The sequence below is a fragment of the Corythoichthys intestinalis genome, chromosome 4, assembly GCF_030265065.1.
Source record: "Corythoichthys intestinalis isolate RoL2023-P3 chromosome 4, ASM3026506v1, whole genome shotgun sequence".
NCBI lineage: Eukaryota > Metazoa > Chordata > Actinopteri > Syngnathiformes > Syngnathidae > Corythoichthys > Corythoichthys intestinalis.
Window position 1 is genome coordinate 55,564,845 of NC_080398.1, and position 21,378 is coordinate 55,586,222.

General features: G+C 39.7%; 1 protein-coding gene across 1 annotated transcript; it reads left to right on the forward strand.

Moving 5' to 3' along the window:
* Positions 1 to 375: 375 nt before the first annotated feature.
* On the forward strand, positions 376 to 6,347 carry LOC130914842 (potassium voltage-gated channel subfamily S member 2-like). The gene is made up of 2 exons (XM_057834387.1): positions 376 to 747; positions 931 to 6,347. Exon 2 carries the CDS (start codon positions 933 to 935, stop codon positions 2,370 to 2,372), a length of 1,440 nt encoding a protein of 479 aa, XP_057690370.1. The 5' UTR covers positions 376 to 747; positions 931 to 932; the 3' UTR covers positions 2,373 to 6,347.
* Positions 6,348 to 21,378: the final 15,031 nt, after the last annotated feature.

The window sequence follows — 21,378 nt, forward strand, 5'->3', positions numbered from 1 at the left end:
TAACAAGCTTGGTCATGGAACAAATTAAACCCGTATTTGTCATGGGAAATGCACAGCTGTCCTCATCAAATGCTCTTGCAGGCCATTCATGGCCCTCAGGCGGTTCTATTGTCTGTGGTCACTTTACATGACAGATTAGGCTTTCTGTGATCTTTTCTTGCATTTATTGTTCTATGGAAATACTCTGATTAACCTAGTGATGCCTATTTTGATACTCTCTGGTCAGTGGTGACTTCTCCTAAAAGAGACGTTGTCACTTAATCACCGTAATGTTGAAACGGTGGAGGGAGGTGGGCGGTACAAAGAAAGAGCTACGTGTTGCTGCGCAGCAACAGATAGGCGAGAGATGTTGGAGAGAGAAAGAGAGACGGAGAGAAAAGGAGAGGGAGAAGGGAGGGAGGAGTAGAGCGAGCCAGAGAGCGGAATCCCCCTTATTCAAACAAAAGCAGTTGTCAGGGCGTGTGTCTGCCGCCTGTGCTCATAGCCCAGATTTGTCTGTGGCTGTGATGCTGCAAACACAGTGGACTATATTCTTTTATATGTGAGAAAGGAGTGTCATTCATTTTGCATTGATGCATCTTTCAGTTTGGCATTTCTCTCTTCGGAGGAGTTCGTCCATATCAACGTGACTGAGACGTGCCAGCAGTTTTCCGGAAGATACATGTCAATTTGGGTTTTTTAGGTAGACAAGTTGGCCACGAATTGCAAGGATGAAATCATCTGCAGGGATTTGGTGACCCAGTTGCAGTAAGTTCCTTTTTGTGTGTTTGCCTCTAATTCATGGGAATACCTTTCCAGGGAACACGTGGCTATACCATCAAACGGTGTCAGTTAATTGAAAGCCCAGCTTGCATCACCTATATTAATTCTTCTAGTGATGCTTCTTACATTCTTTTTGGGTATGTTTTGTGTGTATTTGTGTGCTTTCAGACATGACAGGTCAGGTCCTGAGGGAACGTGGCGGCAGGGGTTCCGCGGAGGACAGCACGGCAATTCGTATCAACGTGGGTGGCTTCAAGAAGCGTCTCTACACGGACACTCTGTCTAGGTTTCCGGAGACACGGCTGGCACGTCTTCTCCACTGCCGGTCCAGGGAGTCCATACTGGAGCTGTGTGACGATTACGACGATGCAGAGAAAGAGTTTTACTTTGACAGGAATCCTGCACTTTTCCCCTACGTGATGAATTTTTACAACACAGGCCGACTACACGTCATGGCTGAGCTGTGCATCTTCTCCTTTAGCCAGGAGATCGAGTACTGGGGCATTAACGAGTTCTTCCTCGACTCCTGTTGCAGCGGTGCGTACCACTGTAGAAAAATGGACCAGGACCGAGAGGATTGGGAGGACAGAAGTGACGAAGGGAGCACCACCTCGTCATTCGACGAGCTTTTGGAGTTTTACAACGACGCCACCAAATTTGACAAGCAACCACTGGGGAGCATCCGTAGGCGTGTTTGGTTGATGCTAGACAATCCAGGGTATTCAGTGGCTAGCCGTGTTATTAGTGTCCTCTCCATATTGGTGGTGCTGGGCTCCATTGCTACTATGTGCATGAACAGCATGAGCGAGTTCAGCTTGGTGGATGCTGAGGGGCAGCCCACGGAGGACCCTCGCTTTGAGATCATGGAACACTTTGGCATCGCTTGGTTCACGCTGGAGCTGGTGGCAAGGTTTGCAGTAGCCCCAGACCTTGTGCACTTTTTCGACCACCCGTTGAACCTGATCGACTTGGTGTCCATACTTCCCTTTTATCTGACACTTGTTATCAACCTAGTGGTAGAGAGCAGCCCGGCGCTTGCCAACTTGGGTCGTGTGGCTCAAGTGTTGAGGCTCATGAGGACTTTCCGGATCCTGAAGCTGGCACGCCACTCCACTGGGCTGCGCTCCCTGGGGGCCACCTTGAGGAACAGCTACAAAGAGGTGGGCCTTCTGCTCCTCTATCTCGCAGTCGGGGTGTCTTTTTTCTCCGTCATGGCCTACACGGTTGAGAAAGAAGACAGCGAGGACCTGTCCACCATACCGGCGTGCTGGTGGTGGGCCACAGTCAGCATGACCACCGTGGGCTACGGAGACGTGGTGCCCCTGTCTATAGCGGGCAAGCTGACCGCTTCAGCCTGCATCCTGGCGGGAATCTTAGTAGTAGTGCTTCCGATCACTCTTATTTTTAATAAATTCTCCCTGTTTTACAAGAGACAAAAACAGCTGGAGATTGCAATGAGAAGCTGTGATTTCGACGAGGGTATAAAAGAGGTGCCCTCAGTCAACCTGAGGAACTATTATGCACACAAAGTCAAGTCTCTTATGGCCAGCCTGTCAAACATGAGCAGGAGTTCACCCAGTGAGCACAGTCTGAATGAGTCAATACACTGAGGGTGGTCCTTTGAGTGCCCGCGTGAGGAGGCAGCCCATGTTTTTGAAACATCTGGCGTCAAAACCCTAATAGCTTCCATCATGTAGGATACAGGGTTGTGGGCAATCGGAAACGCTTTTCATGGGAAGTTGGTTACATTTTGTAATTGTAATCAGAATTAATTGGAATGAACTGGAAATTTGGGGTCATTTAAAAATCATGAATTGATATACGTACAGTAGGAAAAAAAAATCCTTTTCTGTTTTCATTATCGCTCTTTATAGGAAATTGCTTTGTTTCAGCAGCCCCAATGGAAAATAATTTAACACTTTAAAAATGTAGGCAGCATAATAACCAAGCTATGGGATTCAGGGTCTGAATCTTAGCTTCAGCCCTTCTGTGCGGAATTTTCTCTATGCTTGCCATACTCTAAAAAATGCAAAGGAGGATAATTGTATAATACAAATTGGCCATAGGTTTAAATTTGAGTGCCAATACAGTATGTGACTTGAGATTGGCTCCTGACCAGTCGAGGGTGTACACCCACCTCCAGCCCACTTCAGATGGGATAGGCTCCAGCTCAACCGTGACCTAAATGTGGACATGTGAGATACAGAAGGAATGGATTGCACATGATCATAATAATGAACATTCTGAAAACATGTAATAACATGTTTTGTGTGTGTGAGTCATTCATATAAAATTGATATGTGGCACTAAAGTGTTTTTTTTTTTTTTTTTTTTTTTAACCATAATTTTCATAAACTTGCTTGTCATTTTGCATAGGTTGCGTAAAAGAATGACATTTTGACAGAATGTTATTTTTTAAAACAACTTTGGATGGTCCTTTTTGGTCTCTTCTGCAGAAGTCGGATTCTCATTAATATGCAGCTGACTGGAACCAATTTTAATATTAAATGTTTAAACTCTGTGCTCTGATTGGGCGCCCGTGAAGTGTGAGTATCGGTGGGAAGCCTTGGGAAGCCTGCAGCAACGCAGATAACGATCATTCTTCCATGGTGCAAAGCTTCGCTATTTCACATGCATTCATCCGTTCATTCGTCCTTTGCTCACTTATCCTCACGAAGGTAGCAAGGGTGCTGGAGCCAATCCCAGCTAACAACGGGCTGTAGGAATAGTAGACAAGAACCGGTGACAAAAGTATTGAACTAAATCACAGAGAATGCACGTGCATACAGCCGTACCTTGACATACGAACGCATCGACATTCTATCCTTTCTAAAGCCGACGTCAAATTCTATTCGTCATTTGTCTCGACATATGACGACGTGCTCGAAATACGACAATTCACGACAATTTCATTGTTCATTCATTGTTTTCCTGCAAGATGGCAGCACAGCGGATTTTCTTGTGAGAGAAATCAACATGGGTCCCCTGAAGGTTAGTGTAGGGAAAAAAGAGAAGGTGACGCCTACCATTCAAATGAAGAAGGAAATCATAGAAAAATATGAGCGTTGTGTGCGCGTCAGTGAACTGGCTCGGCGATACAGCCGGAATAAGTCTACGATCTCCACGGTCGTCAAGCAGATGAATGTCATCAAAATGGTCAAAGCATCCAAGGGGACGACTATCTTCTCTAAACGATGTAACGCTATTTCGGAGGAGATTGAACGCCATTTACTGATATGGATTAAGGATAAAGAGACCTCCACCCGCCGTCTCTTCCGACCTCCGTTCGCCAGTCTTTATAAGTTAAGGTGACAATAAAAACGTTTTCTAATTTCCGATTTATGATTATTATTATACGATTTATATATATAATTTATTTATTTTGCTATGTGTAATTGCTATTTGTAATTGTACCTGCAGTATTTATTAAGGATTTAGCGAACATTGCTGGCCAAAAGTATTGGCACCCCTGCAATTCTGTCAGATAATGCTCATTTTCTCCCAGAAAATGATTCCAATTACAAATGCTTTGGTGGTAATATCTTCATTTATTTTGCTTGCAATGAAAAAACACAAACGAGAATGAAAAAAAAATTAAATCATTATCATTTTACACACAAGTCCAAAAATGGGCTTGACAAAAGTATTGGCACCCTCAGCCTAATACTTGGTAGCACAACCTTTAAACAAATTAACTGCGAACAATGCTCTGCTGGAATTTGAGACTATTCTTTTTTGGCCAACTGCTCCAGGTCTCCGAGATTTGAAGGGTACCTTCCCCAAACTGCCATTTTCAGATCTCTCCACAGGTGTTCTATGGGATTTAGGTCTGGCCACTTTAGAAGTCTCAAACCATTTTCTAGTCAGTGGCGCCTCCAGAAATGTTTCATAGGGGTGACCAGATGGAGCCACTTAAAATATTGGAGTGGCTCACCAAAACTAAAAGCCATAATTTCAGGTTTTTATTATGTTGTTGCAGTAAAAAGGCCAGAAGAAAACTATCAGAAAGACTTAAGCACACGCTTACTGATATACTTTGATGTATTGTGCTATAGTTAATGTGACTAATGATTTGATGTGCATAGTCCTAAACATTACAGTCAACATTTTGAGTTCTACAGCTTCTACAATCTGACATTATGCTGCAGCGGCGCTGGAAGTCACTCACAGCTTTTTTATTTTTTCCCATCCAAGAAGACCTGTTTTGGTCCAAATTTGTCATGATTGCGCCTTTTCTCCATACATGCTGGATAGTTTACGTACTACTACTACTACTGTAGGCTACTACAAAGACAGCGTTCTTTTTCACCTACAGTGTGTGTTGGAGTTTTTGTATTAGAAATAAAAACACCCGTGTACTATAATGCAATTCCCTGCAGCTAGACGGCAATGACACACGAGCACATTTGAAAATTAAAAGGTCCAATAAGCCTTGGTTTAACACCAGGGGGTGCTGCAGTACCCTCAACACCCCACGTCTCGCGCCACTGTTATACTGGCGGGTGGTCAAAAAATTTATAGAGGCGGCCGTGGCCACTCCTGGGCACCCCCTGGTGGAGCCATTGTTTCTAGTGATTTTTGAAGTGTGTTTTGGGTCATTGTCGTGCTGGAAGACCCATGACCTCTGAGGGAGACCCAACTTTCTCACACTGTGACCTACATTATGCTGCAGAATTTGTTGGTAGTCGTCAGAGTTCATAATGCCATGCACACGGTCAAGCAGTCCAGTGCCAGAGGCAGCAAAGCAAACCCAAAACATCAGGGAACCTCTGCCATGTTTGACTGTGGGGACTGTGTTATTTTCTTTGAAAGCCTCCTTTCCCCCCCCTGTAAACTCTATGTTGATGCTTTTTCCCAAAAAAGCTCTACTTTTGTCTCATCTGACCAGAGAACATTCTTCCAAAATGTTTTTGGCTCTCTCTGGTAGGTTTTGGCAAACTCCAGCCTGACTTGTTCATGTCTCTGGGTCAGAAGTTGGGTCTTCCTGGGTATCCTACCATAGAGTCCCTTTTCATTCAGACACCGACGTATAGTACGGGTTGACAATGTTGTACCCTCGGACTGCAGGACAGCTTGAACTTGTTTGGATGTTAGTCAAGGTTCTTTATCCACCATCCGCACAATCTTTTGTTGAAATCTCTTTTCAACAATCTCAATTTTTCTTTTCCGTCCACATCTAGGAAGGTTAGCCACAATGCCATGGGCTTTACATTTATTGATGACACTGCACACGGTAGACGCAGGAACATTAAGGTCTTTGGAGATTGACTTGTAGCCTTGAGATTGCCCATGCTTCCTCACAATTTTGCTTCTCAAATCCTCAGACAGTTCTTTGTTCTTCTTTCTTTTCTCCATACTCAATGTGGTACACACAAGGACACAGGACAGAGGTTGAGTCAACTTTAATCCATTTTAACTGGCTGAAAGTGTGATTTAGTTATTGCCACCACCTATTGTGTGCCACAGGTATTTAACAGGTGCTGTTAATTACACAAATTAGAGAAGCATCACATGATTTTTCAAAGGGTGCCAAATGCCAATACTTTTGTCCGGCCCATTTTTGGAGTTTTGTGTAAAATGATAATGATTTCTTTCACCCCCCCCAATTCTCTTTTTGTGTTTTTTCATTGCAAGCAAAATAAATGAAGATATTACTACCAAAACATTTGTAATTGCAATCATTTTCTGGGAGAAATTGAGAATTATCTGACAGAATTGCAGGGGTGCCAATACTTTTGGCCAGCACTGTAGGTTTTTGGGCCGTGGAACGGATTAATTGAATTGTAATGTACAGGTCCAGCAACAAATTAAATTTGAATGTAGAAATACCACTGTACATTTAAATACAGCATTATTTATTTACTGTATATTTAGTACAGCTCAATTGTGAACCAGGAAGTTGAAACCTCCAGACAGTTTTTCCTCAGTGCTCACACATACAATATTAGTGGCCATGGAGCTACGATGTGACGTCACACCAAAATCTACCATTTGCCGAACTAATTCACTTGCTTACGCGATTACAATCAAATAAAAAGCCACACAGATAACCCAATTCAACCAGGTAAACTCCCATTTATCTTATAATGAAACAGTTGACAACATTGGAAAATAACTTTAGTGCTTCTTTAAATAAATGATGTAAATGATCTTTTTTAAAAATAAATAAATAATTAAAAAGTAATTATCAGACAAGAGTGTACGAGTTTGCAATTATCACCAAAGACTTAGGTACGCTATGGATGCATATTGGTACCTTGAAATAATTGTTTTTTTATGACAGAAAAGCAAATGCTGCATATACAATACTATTGCTTTATTTCTAGTAATTTTACATCTATATAACATATATACTGTATATGGCGGAAAACACTCAGGTGACTTGAAGTTCCGCTCTGAGATCCCTAATTTGGCCAAATTTCAAAATTGTCCGATATGCATTGGAAAGCTTAAAATCTCAATTTTCTGGGGGAAGAAAAATTTTGAACAGGAGGGCATTTAAAAAAAAAATTTAATTAAATTAAAACAGCAAAACCCTATCTGGAGGTGAGAACACTCAAGAGCAAAATTACAGACACCATGACTTTAACGAGATATTATCGTGTACTTACCTTGTTTCGATCCAAAAACTCCATGAAGCATGTATCACTGAGTGTCAAGACACAGCTGTGATTGGCCACAGCTGGATATTTTTGGGGTTTTATGGGTGAAACATGGTGATATAACATGGGTTGCGATGCAGAAACCGCAGACATCAAGGACTGGTCGAGATTTTCATATATTTACCCTTTTAAACGTTTTTTTTTTTTTTTTTTTTTTTTCAAATTTTCTTTGTTTGGATCGATTATTTATCATCTAACATATCGGAGAAAATTCGACAGTAACAAAAAAAAAAAAAAATACAATTAAGCGATAGTTATGAGGTAGATATCTGACTTTTTTACAGACATTTTTTTCATTGTGACGTTATTTGTTTAGAAGTTTAAAATATGCGAGTGAATAATTTTTTTAGAGCTTTTTTTTTTAAACAAAATATTAGACATCAATTAATGATTCTAAGCTAAAAATGACAGACATTTTGAATAATAAATATAATTAATTACCTTTGTTTTATGGCTGGATTGAAACAAAAGCGGTTGCCCAACGTCTGTAAACTGGGGTTTCCAGGGTAAAAGGGAAAAATTTGAAATATTTCGGCGGCTTAATGCGCCATGAATCTGCTATGGCAGCATATACACATATTGTTCTATCAAACACAACAGTTCTTTTGGCTTAAAATACAGCAGTTTCTTTTAAAGAGGAGTGCAAGAGCAGAAACTGCTTTTTTAGTCTTGTCTTTGTTTTCTGCTATATACCAAGTTGAGATTGTTTGGGCTATTAATTTAAGAAGGTCACAATATCATATACTGCATATATTATATACTGTATACAGAAAATGATAGTCACTCAAAGAAAATTGTTATCACAAAGGCATGCAAATTAATATACCTTTTAAATGCTGTTAATGTGTTGGAATCACTTTAAGAGACAATAACACACGTTCATGGAATACAAAATTAACAGATTCCCTAATTTCCAGTTTGTTCTGGTGATTCATTCTAAATGTCCATATACTGCCATGGAAAGTTTGAATTTTGCAACCCTACCTACACCTCTCTGTAGCTGCGTGCAATAACCTTTGTGTCAGTTCTCAGTGGAAATAAAAGCAAATGTAGTGGAGTCTGAGTAGAACATCCCAAAGTGCATAAACCGTATTTGACAAAAATAAATAATGACAAACAGAGAATGCTGTGGTTATTTTTAGTCTCATACAGTATATGTAGTCCAGCTTCCACCCCTAGATTACTTGTTGTTATATTCGAAGTAATCTGTGGGAAGAGCCAAATGTGAAATTGTGGTTTTGCAACATCGTCCCTTAAAATGTGTTTGTCATGCAAATTGAATTAAACAAGTAATACATGAAAGAGTTTTTTGTTTTTATTCATGAAGGCTGATATTTTACAGATTCAAGTAGTGCATAAAGATGGGGGAAAGATATTTGTAATAAATCCGATTCCGTATCTAAAATAGTTTCATAAGGAATTGCAAATGAAATTTCAAAAGTGAGACAATAGGAACTGTCAAACTGATCTTTTGAAAACATGATGTAGAGCGTTTATTATTATGCAGTATTTTTTAAACTGCATACGGTAAACAGGTGTAATTGGAGCTAATGTGTATATAGTGGTATGAAAAATTTTCTGAACCTTTTGGGATTTCTCACATTTCTCCATAAAACCACCATCAAATGTGATGTGATCTTTGTCAAAATCACACAGATGAAAAAAAAATGTCTGCTTTAACTAAAACCACCCAAACATTTATAGGTTTTCTTATTTTAATGAGGATAGTATGCAAACAATGACAGAAGGGGGGGAAATAAGTAAGTGAATCATTACGTTTAATATTTTGTGCCCCCCCACCCCCCAATCCCTTTGGCAGCAATAACTTCAACCAGACGCTTCCTGTAGCCGCAGATCAGTCTGGCACATCGATCAGGACTAATCTTGGCCCATTCATCTCGACAAACCTGCTGTAGTTCAGTCAGATTCCTGGGATGTCTGGCATGAATCGCTGTCTTTAGGTCATGCCACAACATCTCAATGCGGTTCAAGTCTGGACTTTGACTTGGCCACTCAAGAACGTGTATTTTGCTCTTCTGAAACCATTTTGAAATTGATTTACTTCTGTGTTTCGGATCATTGCCTTGCTGCAGCATCCATCTTCTTTTTAGTTTCAACTGTCTGACACACAGCCTCAGGTTTTCCAGAAAAACATCATGATAAACTTTGGAATTCATTCTTCCATTAATGATTGCAAGTTGTCCAGGCCCTGAGGCAGCAAAACAGCCCCAAATGATGACGCTCCCTCCACCATGCTTCACGGTGGGGCTGATGTGCTCATGTTGGTGAGCTATTCCATTTTTCCTCCACACTTGAGGTTGTGTGTTGCTCCCAAACAATTAAACTTTGGGTTCATTAGTCCATCTTTGGACATCTTTGGTGGATGGCCACTCCTTGGGAGAGAAGCAACAGTGCCAAACTATCTCCAATTGCAGACAACTTCTCTGGCTGTTGATTGATGAACATCCAGACTTTTAGAGACGGTTTTGTGTCCTTTCCCAGCTTAATAAAAATCAGCAATCCTTGATCTTAGGTCTTCAGACAGCTCTTTTGACCAAGCCATGATGCGTGTCAGAAAATGCTTCTCATCAAGACCTTTCATACCAGGTGTGTGTTTTATAGTGGGCAGGGCAGCTTTAAACCACACATCAGTGATGGGGCACACACCTGACTTAAAATGGTAAAAAAAATTGCTTTTCATTTGCTCTTTAAGTCTCCATAGGCAGAGGGTTCACTTACTTAGTTTTCCCCCTTCTGTCATCGTTTGCATGCTATCCTCATTAAAATATGAAAACCTATAAATGTTTGGGTGGTTTTAGTTAAAGCAGACACTGTATTTTCATCTGTGTGATTTTAACCAAGATCAGATCACATTTGATACAGATTTCATGCAGAAATGTAAGAAATTCCAAAAGGTTTACTTTTTCATACCACTGTATTTGTATTGGATAGATGATAAAATAATCAATGATCTAATTAAAAATCCATCCATTATTGACATTTATTTAAAAAAATCAATGTTAATATGTTGATTATTACTAATGATGTTCTGTGTGACAATGTCAGATTTGTTAATATAACAATACATCCATTAAAAAAAAAATAAAAAATTGTGTACTATTCAGTTCTGCTTCTTTGTTCCACTAGTAAATTAGGCATACCAAAAAAGACACAGGTTTTGGACCGTGAAGGCAACATTAACAAATAAACAATGAAAAATGTTAAAAATAATACAAGATAAAAAATGCTAAAATTATTTTTCAAGCCTTAGGGTTAGTAATCAAACTAGCTTCCAACCAGGCATCACAGTTAACATCAATGAACAGGATAGTAAGGCAAGTAATCTTATTTTGCTCCACTTTGAAGGTTGAAACAATTGATCATCTCACAAAAGGCAGTCGTTATACATAAAGTTTTTCATAGTGTATATACGGTATGTAGTTAATAGTTAAATATACGGAGTGCTTTTATTTATTTAAAGGTGCTAAATTTTCTGGAGCAGATACAAATGATTCGTATGCAAAGTAATGAAGGTTTAGGTTTAAATCATTGTTCAGATGTAGACATCTACAAGTGCCTGTTTGCATTGTCCACTGGTCCAACAGTAAAAAAAAAATCACCTTACGCTGCATTATCCGCTGGAATAGATTTACGCCTACCTGAAGCTGTACAGTAGCTATAAGGATAGGTCATTTTAAAGATGATATGAAAGGAAGTTGCATAAAATAATCTGTTAGATGTGCAACTACTGGCCAATTCCCCATTATTGGTTCAAGAAAAGGGCGTGTGTCCAAAGTCACCCAAAAAGACGTGTATATAGGTCACTTGGACTCAAGAGGAAGAAGATGGAACTGTCTCGCCCCTCCTTTGTCTCCTTTGGTTTGCCTGCACTATTTTCCTCTGACAATGGCATTTGTTAAGAGAGGCGAGATTCTCTGTTGGTTGACACACAGCCAAACCAGGGTAAAAATATTATATATAGACCCCACTCACATGACGTCACAACCACGCCTCCGCGCCATATTGTCCGTCAGGTCGTCGTGTTTTCGCATTACCGCTACGTAAATTCCTCCTATTATGGCGTGTTTTTCTGCTCCTTAACATTAATAATCATAATGGTGAGGCGTGTGTGGCGGTTGGTTGCAGTAACAGAGAAGATAGACGGAGAGACTTGAAATTCTACCGTATTCCGAAAGACCTGGAGAGGAGAGCGAGATGGACTGCTGCAATTTGACGAGAAAACTGGGCACCAAATGATCACCACAGATTATGTAGTAGTCATTTTATATCTGGTAAGATGCATTTAATATATATTTAGAGGGTTTTGAGCTGACAACCACAATTAAGATCATTGCGAGGCTAATCGCCGACAACATACCGTTTCAAATTCAAGATGCTTATTTCTTCCACCATCATTACATTTTGAATAATATTTAGCTGGTACCAAATGAAAGAAGCTGGCCTCGTCTACGGATCATCAGTTAAACAGGTGTGTCCAAACCTTTTGCAAAGGGGGCCAGATCTGCTGTGGTAAAAATGCGGGGGGCTACCTTGGCTGATTTACATAGAACAATATATTTAAACAAATTTTAGCAAGCCCTTCTGTGTCACATTTGCTTTATTGTGTTTTTTTTAATTCATAATTTCAACAGTCTCGTCTTTGTGGCGTTCTCTTTCAACACTCGGGCTCTTGCGAAATACTGCTGGTGTGAAATTATACTAGCTTCAAGCTGCTATAATTTCTTGCTGCGTGTCTTGTTCGGTAATATTATCGCGTCACATCGAACTCTTTGAAAACAGCAACTGTCTCATTGCAAATGAGGCAGAAACAGTTGTTGCGTGTTTTATTGAAGAAATAGTCCAATATCCACCTATCCTTGAAGCGTTGAAGAAATAGTCCAATATCCACCTATCCTTGAAGCGTCGGCCATTGCAGTCAACTTTTTTTTTAATTGATTGTTGCCATTTTAGAAAATTGGAAGTAAAGGGTCACACGGGGTAATGTTGCTTAGAGTGCTGCTCTTAAAGTTTTTCAAACTTTCGTGAGAATAGGCTGATTTTGTGTGGACAAGATAGTTGTAGATATCAGGGTAGCAAATGTCAGGCAGAGAGGGCGAAGACAGCGGGTCAAAAAATATCGATTTAGGCATCAAAAATGGATCTGGCGAATGGATAGACTGAAGCTTTTCCACATAACGCCTTTTATGCAACGCATTCAATGAGTTTACAGTGTCTGAAAGCACCGGGGCTTCCATGAATTGCACTATAAATTGCACGACAAATTGAAACCATTGAGAATACGGATAAACAATGACGGACAATATGGCGGCCGGATACAGTGACACGTCATTCTGTGACGTTGGTGAGTAGGGTCTATCGCTGAGCAAACTTGTGCAGATTCCTCTGTACAATCAGTCAGCAACAACTAGATTATAAATTGTCTATTAGCAAAAAATGGGTCCGCTTTTTCCTGTGCTAAAGGATTATGTTGTCACAATTTTTACAGTCATATATTTCTTGAAATCAATATATATGGCCTGTAAAAAAGCCGAAAATCTCAAGTAAATATTTGGTACTCATGTTCATATTTTGCGTCAGTGTAGTGCAGTTTTTGTGTCGTTAGCAACCAAATAGAGATTTTTACTATATGACAAGTTGCTCTGAGAACGATTAAGTTGTCTCACTATTTGGGGTAAGATGTCACACTAGATAACTCATAAAACAAGGAGAAAATGATTACAGTTCTCATTTTTTGTGTCTTATTAAATGATATGGAAATGTATAAATGCGAAAGTGAAATTGTACGTATGAATGTGAGAGTGAATATATATGAATGTGAAAGGAGAATATATGTGTGTGAAAGTGAATATAGTATATGTATGTGAAAGGAGAATGTATGTGTGTGCGAGGGCCATATGAAAAATTAGCATAAATCAGAACAATGATTATGGCATGACTAAATATTTAGTTAATATTTTTTATTTTGGGTACTGAAAAATGGGTAATTGGTGCTCATCTAAACTTAAAATGTGATATCTTCTCAAACAGTCCATGAGACCTGACCGTGTAGAGAGAAAACTAGTATTCCAATTTTTAGCTGCACATTCTCCTCTGGTGGTGAAAATAATTGCAGTGTGAAAGATAGCCCCAGTCCCTTCTCAATATTCAATCACAAATCCTTATATGGTGGTCAACATCGGCAAACCTCAGACGCCTTGATTGTGAAGTGCAAGGCACGGATAGGCATTCATGCCAAATTAGAAAAGCCATCTTGAACCAGAGGAGGAGGCTTACTATGTCACCTATTGTCAGTCAACACCAAAAACACTTTATTTTTGACCCCCTCCCTCTGAAGCATAAATAGCGGGACTTCACACCTACAAATTAGAATTTAAAAAGCCTTTGGATTTACAGCTGAGATGTCTTCAACAAATACGTAAGTCAGGTTGCCTGGATTCAACTTTTATGGAATAGTCAAAGGTGGGTAGAGTAGCCCAAAAATGTACTCAAGTAAGAGTGGCGTTACTTCAAAATAATATTACTAAAGTAAAAGTAGTCATCCAAAAAAATGTACTCAAGTACAAGTAAAAAAGTATTTGGTGAAGAGAATACTCAAGTAATGAGTAATATTGTGAGTAACTGTTTACGATGTTTGATTTATTTTTTTGATTTTTTTCTCAGCTCAGTTATCTACAGTTTATGAACTGTTATTATTATCACTCTACAGTAACCCATTACATAAACACATTAAGCCAAACAAACAAACAAAAAAAAATCATTGAACTCCGGCGAGAGAAAAAAAATACAGAAATGAAACATCATTTGTCCAAAGAGCATTAATGCCCTCTAGTGGAGAAAATAGTTCCTAGTTTGAATAATTAATAATTCCTTCATAGTTCCTATTAAAGACGCCACATGATTGAAGAGGCTGGCGTGAGAATAGAATAGAATAGAATAGAATAGAATAGAATAGAATAGAATAGAATAGAATAGAATAGAATAGAATAGGTCTTTATTGTCATTGTCAACAACACAACATTGTGAACAACGAAACTGGACGTGGCACTCCAGTGTATGTATTCAATAAAATGAAATAAATAAATAGGAAAAAATATGCTCTAGAGCTGTAAGTGCATAATCATAGCTTCCTTGGACTGAAATACCTATGCGCAAGACAGAAACAGTGCAACGCGGTCCTAATTTAGCAGCGCCATTTGTGCAACCCCAAGAGTAGAATATGAATAAAATAAATTCTATAAACAGAAAGAAAAGTGGTCCAAGTGATGTGCAGGTTCACGGTTTAGTGCAAGTTACATAACCAAGTTAAAGAGTTTCTGCGGGAAGCTTGAGTCTGATTGGTGTAATGGAGTCGTTTGATTATTGTTGTGATGTCTCATTGGTGAAACTCGTAGAGCTACTATTAGCGTTGCTGGCAAAAAAAAACAAACAAACAAAAAAGGAAAATCTAAAATGTAAAATTAAGAGGAAAAATGACTAGTAGCCTATAGCCCAAAGTAGCAGTGTAAGAATAGCGCTTCTTCCTCACAAATCTACTCAAATAGTTACTCAAGTAAATGTAACAAAGTAAATGGAACGCATTACTACCCACCTCTGGGAATAGTAGCTTAGTTTCATTTACAGTGGTGCTTGAGAAATGAGTTTAAAATTGTTTTATTTTTTCCCCACCCAGAGAATTCCTCACAGGGATGTGATTGCCCCACTGACTGCATACGACCCTTAATTCAGATGCCCATGCCCACAATCCATTTAGACAGAAAAAAACTTTCTGTACTGCTTGTCTCTTTACTTTGATTTTTGTCGTAACACATAAATTCTTCGCTTATCCTTGAAATGTATAAGCTAGTAAAGGGGGATGAGTTTGAGTCGATTGATAAGCTGGGAGACGGTGCATTTCTTCATCATCAGCCCATTGACTAGACATGTGCCGATTATCGGTTTCAAGGTATCCCGTGGTATGTAAAAGTCAAGATTTCAAAACCGCAAAAATTTTCCGTCATACCGTCCCTAAGGTATTAGCTATTTTTTATGTCCCAAAAATGCAAATCCCTCGCTTGCAGATGCAAGGCTCAACCCTGGTTGTTGCTTAGTGTCAGCGAGTCAGCTGCGCTACACGATGGCTGGAGGAAGTGAAACTACTAAACTTTTCCCTCCCATCGAAGAAAACAAAATTTCTGGTTTGGGAATACTTCGGCTACAGAAAAGTTACAGAAGGCCGCGGCTTAGAGGAGGGGCCAACTAACATGTAAAACATGTTTGCGGAGGGTGGCTGCCAAAGAGGCAATATCTCCAATATGATTTTGCATTTATACAAAATTAAAGGTTAGTAAACACTCTCAAGAATGTTTCCCACCAGCTATGAGAGTTAACTCAAGCATGTTTAGTGTGTCTAGGTGGTAAAACGTGTTTTCTTCTCTCTAGCAACTGTATGTGTTGAGAAAGCGAGTGTGTGTATAATCTAAACACGATACGAGTCATGCACATGTGCTATTTGTGGAAAATAGTTTAATTATTTTTGTTGTGATGTAATAATGTTGAGCTGTGGCTGTGGGTTTAGGCTCACCTAAAGGACTGCATTTATTTTAGTTTTATTTATAATTTTTAAAAAAATCTTAACATTATACTTATGTTCGAATTTGCTAATGTTTTGAAAAATAAAAATCCTATTCAATGGGGAAAAAAAGTTTTTTTTATTTTATTTTAAACCCAGATATCTCAAAGTAACACATTTTAGAGCTGTAATTGGAATACCGTGATACCGTGACACCATGATATTTTGTCTTAAAATTATCATCCTGTCAGAATATCATACCGGCACATGCCTACCACTGATTGGGCTCAATGTTGCTGTTAATTTGTCAAAATAACTTTAAGATAGGCATGTCATTGGGATGCCTGCAACAGGCAAAGATCTGCTGTGACAGTGGAACAGACATGTGTATCATTATTCTTCTTTTTTGTAAAGGGTTGGAGATACACATTGCACATTTATTCTGTATATATTGTTTTATATTCCAGACTAAGTCATTAACTGCATCACCTTGAAGTGCTCTTGTGCCCATGTTCAAATGCAAGAATATTTGAGAGAGCTGTGCAGACAAATGATAGAGGGGAAAGGGTGTAAGACTGGTTCACGTCTGACACTCTGAATGTGAGCAGCTATCAGCTCCAATTCCATTCAAGCAGAAGGCTCAAAATAAGACATCTGCAACTGCATGGGCATATACGCCTGAATATGTGTGAATAACAGTTTGAATTTTGACCTTTGCAGTGTCCTCTGCAACGTACCTCTGTGAATCATTATTTGTTCAACGTCACACTAATATTCCTTGCGTGAAAGACCGGTTTTCCCTTGTTATCTCTTTCACCAACGAAATCATTGGGAGCATCTCATTACTTTCTCATGGATGTTTCTAACAGCTGAATCAAACAAATCTTTTCACACTCACACACATTTGCTCTGAAGGTCACCATTAATTAAGCCTCTCAAAGTTGCAGAGATAGTGATGAATGGGTTGTATTTCCTCAGAAAGCACACTCTTCTTTGAATGCAAGGGCAGGCCTTTACTCCATCAATCAGCCAAGAATGAGGTTTTCTCGTCTCCGGAAGCATGAATCTAGTCTGGTATTCCCACTGGGCTCAAGACACACTAAAGAGAGTGGTGTCTGAGTGGGTGTGGATTAAATGATATTTTGTCACTGCTGATCTTGTAAACACTCCTCCAAGGATGCGTACACTTCTGCTCGCACGCACTAATGGCAAAGGATATATAAAGATGAATTATAAATGTCAGTAGTGCCTGTGAGAACAATATTTTAGTTTATGACACACACAAAACACACATTTAATTAGGCTAAAGCTCATACTGTAATCAGGGAAAATTCTGTGATGTCATTTAATGAAATGCAAGTCACACAAGTCAAACAGCAATTTTGGACAAGAATGTAGAATGCACAAAGGTCAAAGTACAGTGAGAAATACCAAGACTTATCAGTCTTTGGTGGAGGGTTTCAGCTGCCTTGATGGCAGTGTTGTTTTCATCAAAGATGACGATAACGAAAATATTTCGTCAACGAACAATTTTTTCATGATGATGACGTCACGATGATGCGCTGAAAACGTGTCATGGGAGACTAAAATATAACGAGATGGATACCAGTTGTTGTCTGAAGACACAAACACGAGATGAAAATTCGCCATAGTTTCCGTCATAAACCACAATGTGTGATATTTTCAAATTGTATAGTTAGAACGCATTTAGCAGCGTTTGGTCGTGTCACTCAGGTGACGTGCTGTGCTCCCCCTCGCCCCACTCACAGCCTTTAAGCATGTGCCCATTCCAGGCTCCATTTGTGTAACATGTCTCAGGTGCTGCTTTCTTGTTTCTTGTCTAAGTTGTTTTCTTATCTTGGCTATGCCATGCTGCTTTAGCCTTTAAAGTGCCTGTGACAGCATAAAAAAAAAAAATCTTAAATAGCATTATTATGTGAATCAAAATCATATTTTGAAACAGTTCAACTATGGTTGTGTGGCTTAGAGGTAGAGTAGTTGTCCCCCAACCCAGAGGATGTGGGTTCGATTCTCTGTGCCTGGAAAGGTGGAAAAGTGCTATACATGTATAATTATATATGGTATATATTTACCATTATATACAACAATCGGCAAAGCACAGATGATGAGAAATTAGTCTTTTAATCTGCCGTTTACACCTGCCTGTCAGAAGAGCGCTCTAGCATCCCCAGGTGGATGATGATGCCGGCAGGGTCACGATTTCATCTGATTTAGAATTCAGCCCATTGTGATGATGCTGATGTGTCAGCTGCCAAATGTGAAGAGTTTCTCAATTTCTTTCAAAACAAGGTCTCTTCAGTTAGGCAAAATGTCTGCAACTCTGGTTTCTCATCCGATAACGTACGTCCTTCAGAACTGCTCAATGTCTTTGAGCAATTTGAACATATTTCATTGTCATCCCTCACCGAAATAGTTAGTAGCATGAAACCCACTAACTGTCCATTAGACGTAATACCAGCTAGGCTTCTGAAGGAAGCCTTTAGTTGCCTTGGATCAAGTCTGCTGTCTCTCATAAACACCTCTCTCAGTTCCGGTTCTGTCCCAGCTGCCTTCAAACAGGCTGTAGTCAGACCCCTTCTTAAAAAAACCCATCTCGACTCCTCTGTGCTGTCCAACTTTAGACCTGTCTCCCACTTGTCTTTCCTTTCCAAAGTTTTAGAAAAAGTTGTTTTTATTCAATTGCAAACCTTCTTAGAGACAAATTCCACCCTTGACAAGTTCCAATCAGGTTTTAGGTCCAGACACAGCACTGAGTCAGCATTGTTAAAAGTACATAACGACATTGCTCTTTCTGTGGATAATGGAAACCCGGCTATCCTTGTTTTACTGGACCTCACAGCAGCATTCGATACAGTTGACCATTCAGTCCTTGTATCTCGTTTAGAACATTTCATAGGTATCCGTGGTAATGCTTTAAAATGGTTTAAATCCTATTTACAACATAGAACATTCTCGGTAATGATTGGGGAATTTTCCTCCTCACAAACTTCTCTGTCTTGCGGGGTACCGCAAGGCTCTATTTTAGGGCCTGTTCTTTTTGCGCTTTATCTCCTACCTTTAGGATCAATTATAAAAAAACATAATATCGCTTTTCATTTTTATGCTGATGACCTGCAGCTTTATCTGCCCCTGAGACCTAACAAAAAAACTGCTCTTACTAAATTGATGGGGTGCATATCTGATGTGAAGCAGTGGCTTGCACAAAACTTTTTGCACCTTAACGAGAGCAAAACTGAATTTATTAATTTTGGCACACCTTCCATGATGAAAGCCCTTGAGCCCAACTCTGACGCTCCGGCTGACATTTTTAAGACACACGTTAAAAATCTCGGAGTGATATTCGATAGCAGGCTTAACTTTGAAAAACAGATTAGTTCCGTTGTAAGAGCAAGTTTTTTCCAGCTTCGTCTCTTAGCCAAAGTGAAGCCTTTTCTTAGTCGCCACGACCTTGAAAAAGCAATTCACGCTTTTATAAGTTCAAGGCTGGACTACTGCAATGCACTTTATGTTGGCCTACCCAAGTCCTCGATCTCTCGGCTGCAACTTGTTCAAAATGCTGCTGCTTGATTTTTAACAGGTACATCTGGACGTGAGCATATTACCCCCGTGCTATCATCACTCCACTGGCTTCCAGTCCATTTTAGAATTGATTTCAAACTTTTACTGTTTGTTTTTAATTCTATTAATGGCCAGGCTCCATCTTATCTATCGGAAATTTTAACTTTTCGTAACTCTGGCAGGACTCTTCGCTCGACCGGCCAGCTTCTTTTAGATGTTCCAAGGTCAAAACTTAAACAGTGGGGAGACCGATCCTTTGCGGTTGCTGCCCCCAGGCTGTGGAACAGCCTTCCCCCCGAAATCCGCACCACCACGGATGTAGGTCTTTTTAAGTCTCGGCTAAAAACACACCTTTTTAGACTCGCCTTTTACAAAGATTAGGATAGCCTGGTTTTATTAGCTTAAGGGCTTTTTTAATGTTTTTTTTTTTTCGATTTTATCGGTTTTATTGTTTTACTTGCTGGAATTTTATTGCGATGCGCTCTTTGTTTTATTTTATTTTGTAAAATGTCATTGTGTAATATTTTCCTGCCTTTTTTTATCTTGAGCCATGTTTTGTTGTAAAGCACTTTGGGGGCCTTTCGGGTTTTGTAAAGGGCTATATAAATAAATTTGATTGATTGATTGATTGATTGAGGGGGGTAAGATTCAGAATGAGGAAAATATTACAGAAAGGGGCAAAATGTCATGAATGGTTTAATCTCTCTACTCCAATATTTTTACAAGATATTATTTCTATCGAAGTATTTTTCCCCAATTGCCAAATAAATGGTATGGTCATGACAAATAACAGTCTTGTGCTAAATGGAATATGAAATCTTAAAAATGCATTTATTCAGTACGACAGGGCAAAGTTACTGCATAACGGTCAAAAGTGCCGACATCTTCCTCTCCCGAACATTATTTTATGTCACCGGAATTAGTCCAGCTTTTGTCATTTCATTGCCTGGCTTCGGAGAAGGAGGAAAGAGCATTATTCTGCTTCGGGCAGGCAGCGCCCGTCGCCGGGAATGAACGCCGAAAATAGGCCATTCTCGGTCGACAAACCGGCCGACGTCGGAGCGGGGTGCTGCTTGTGGCCAAGCCGAGGAAAGCGCTTTCTCGGCCAGCACGCGAATAGGACCGAGTGGGCTGGATCAGCCAGCCAAACTGGCCAACTTCGGAGCGGGGTGCTGTCCGTGGCCAAGCCGAGAAAAGCGCATTCTTGGTGGGCGCACCTTTATCAGCCGGCGACCATGGTGTGGGACAAGCCGCCAGTCGTTGGCCGTGTGGTCTTCTCGGTGGACAGGGAGTATTTTCAGTTCACCCACAAAATGCAAGCAACCTTCTTCTTAAAACGTGTGCCATAATACCAGTATTTGATATGACATAAAACACATAGCTTACTCACCATACTATTGTCCCACAGTTGTCGGACTTGTTTTGGCCATTATCAGCGATGAACGGGAACTTTTTGAAACCCAAAAAGGCTAATACGCCTCTCCCTGGTGCAACAACAAAAGCCTGCTGGACACTGGGCTGGCATGATGCAAAAAATAAACAAAATAATTCCCAAAATCAGCTGAATCCGCAGTCATTCTGCATACTGTAGTATTGACTGTAAGATGTTTATTACGCTGACGTCACATTCGCATTCTTCATAAATCCAGGAAGTCACTCATTTTCATTGAGCGGGATTTTAAAAAAAATTGAATAAATGTATCAATCGCTTCCACACACATCCAAGCGGTCCATTGCATTCAAGAGCATAAAATACCACGTGAAACATGAAATAAACATGTTTTTGCTGTAAAAGGCACTTTAATG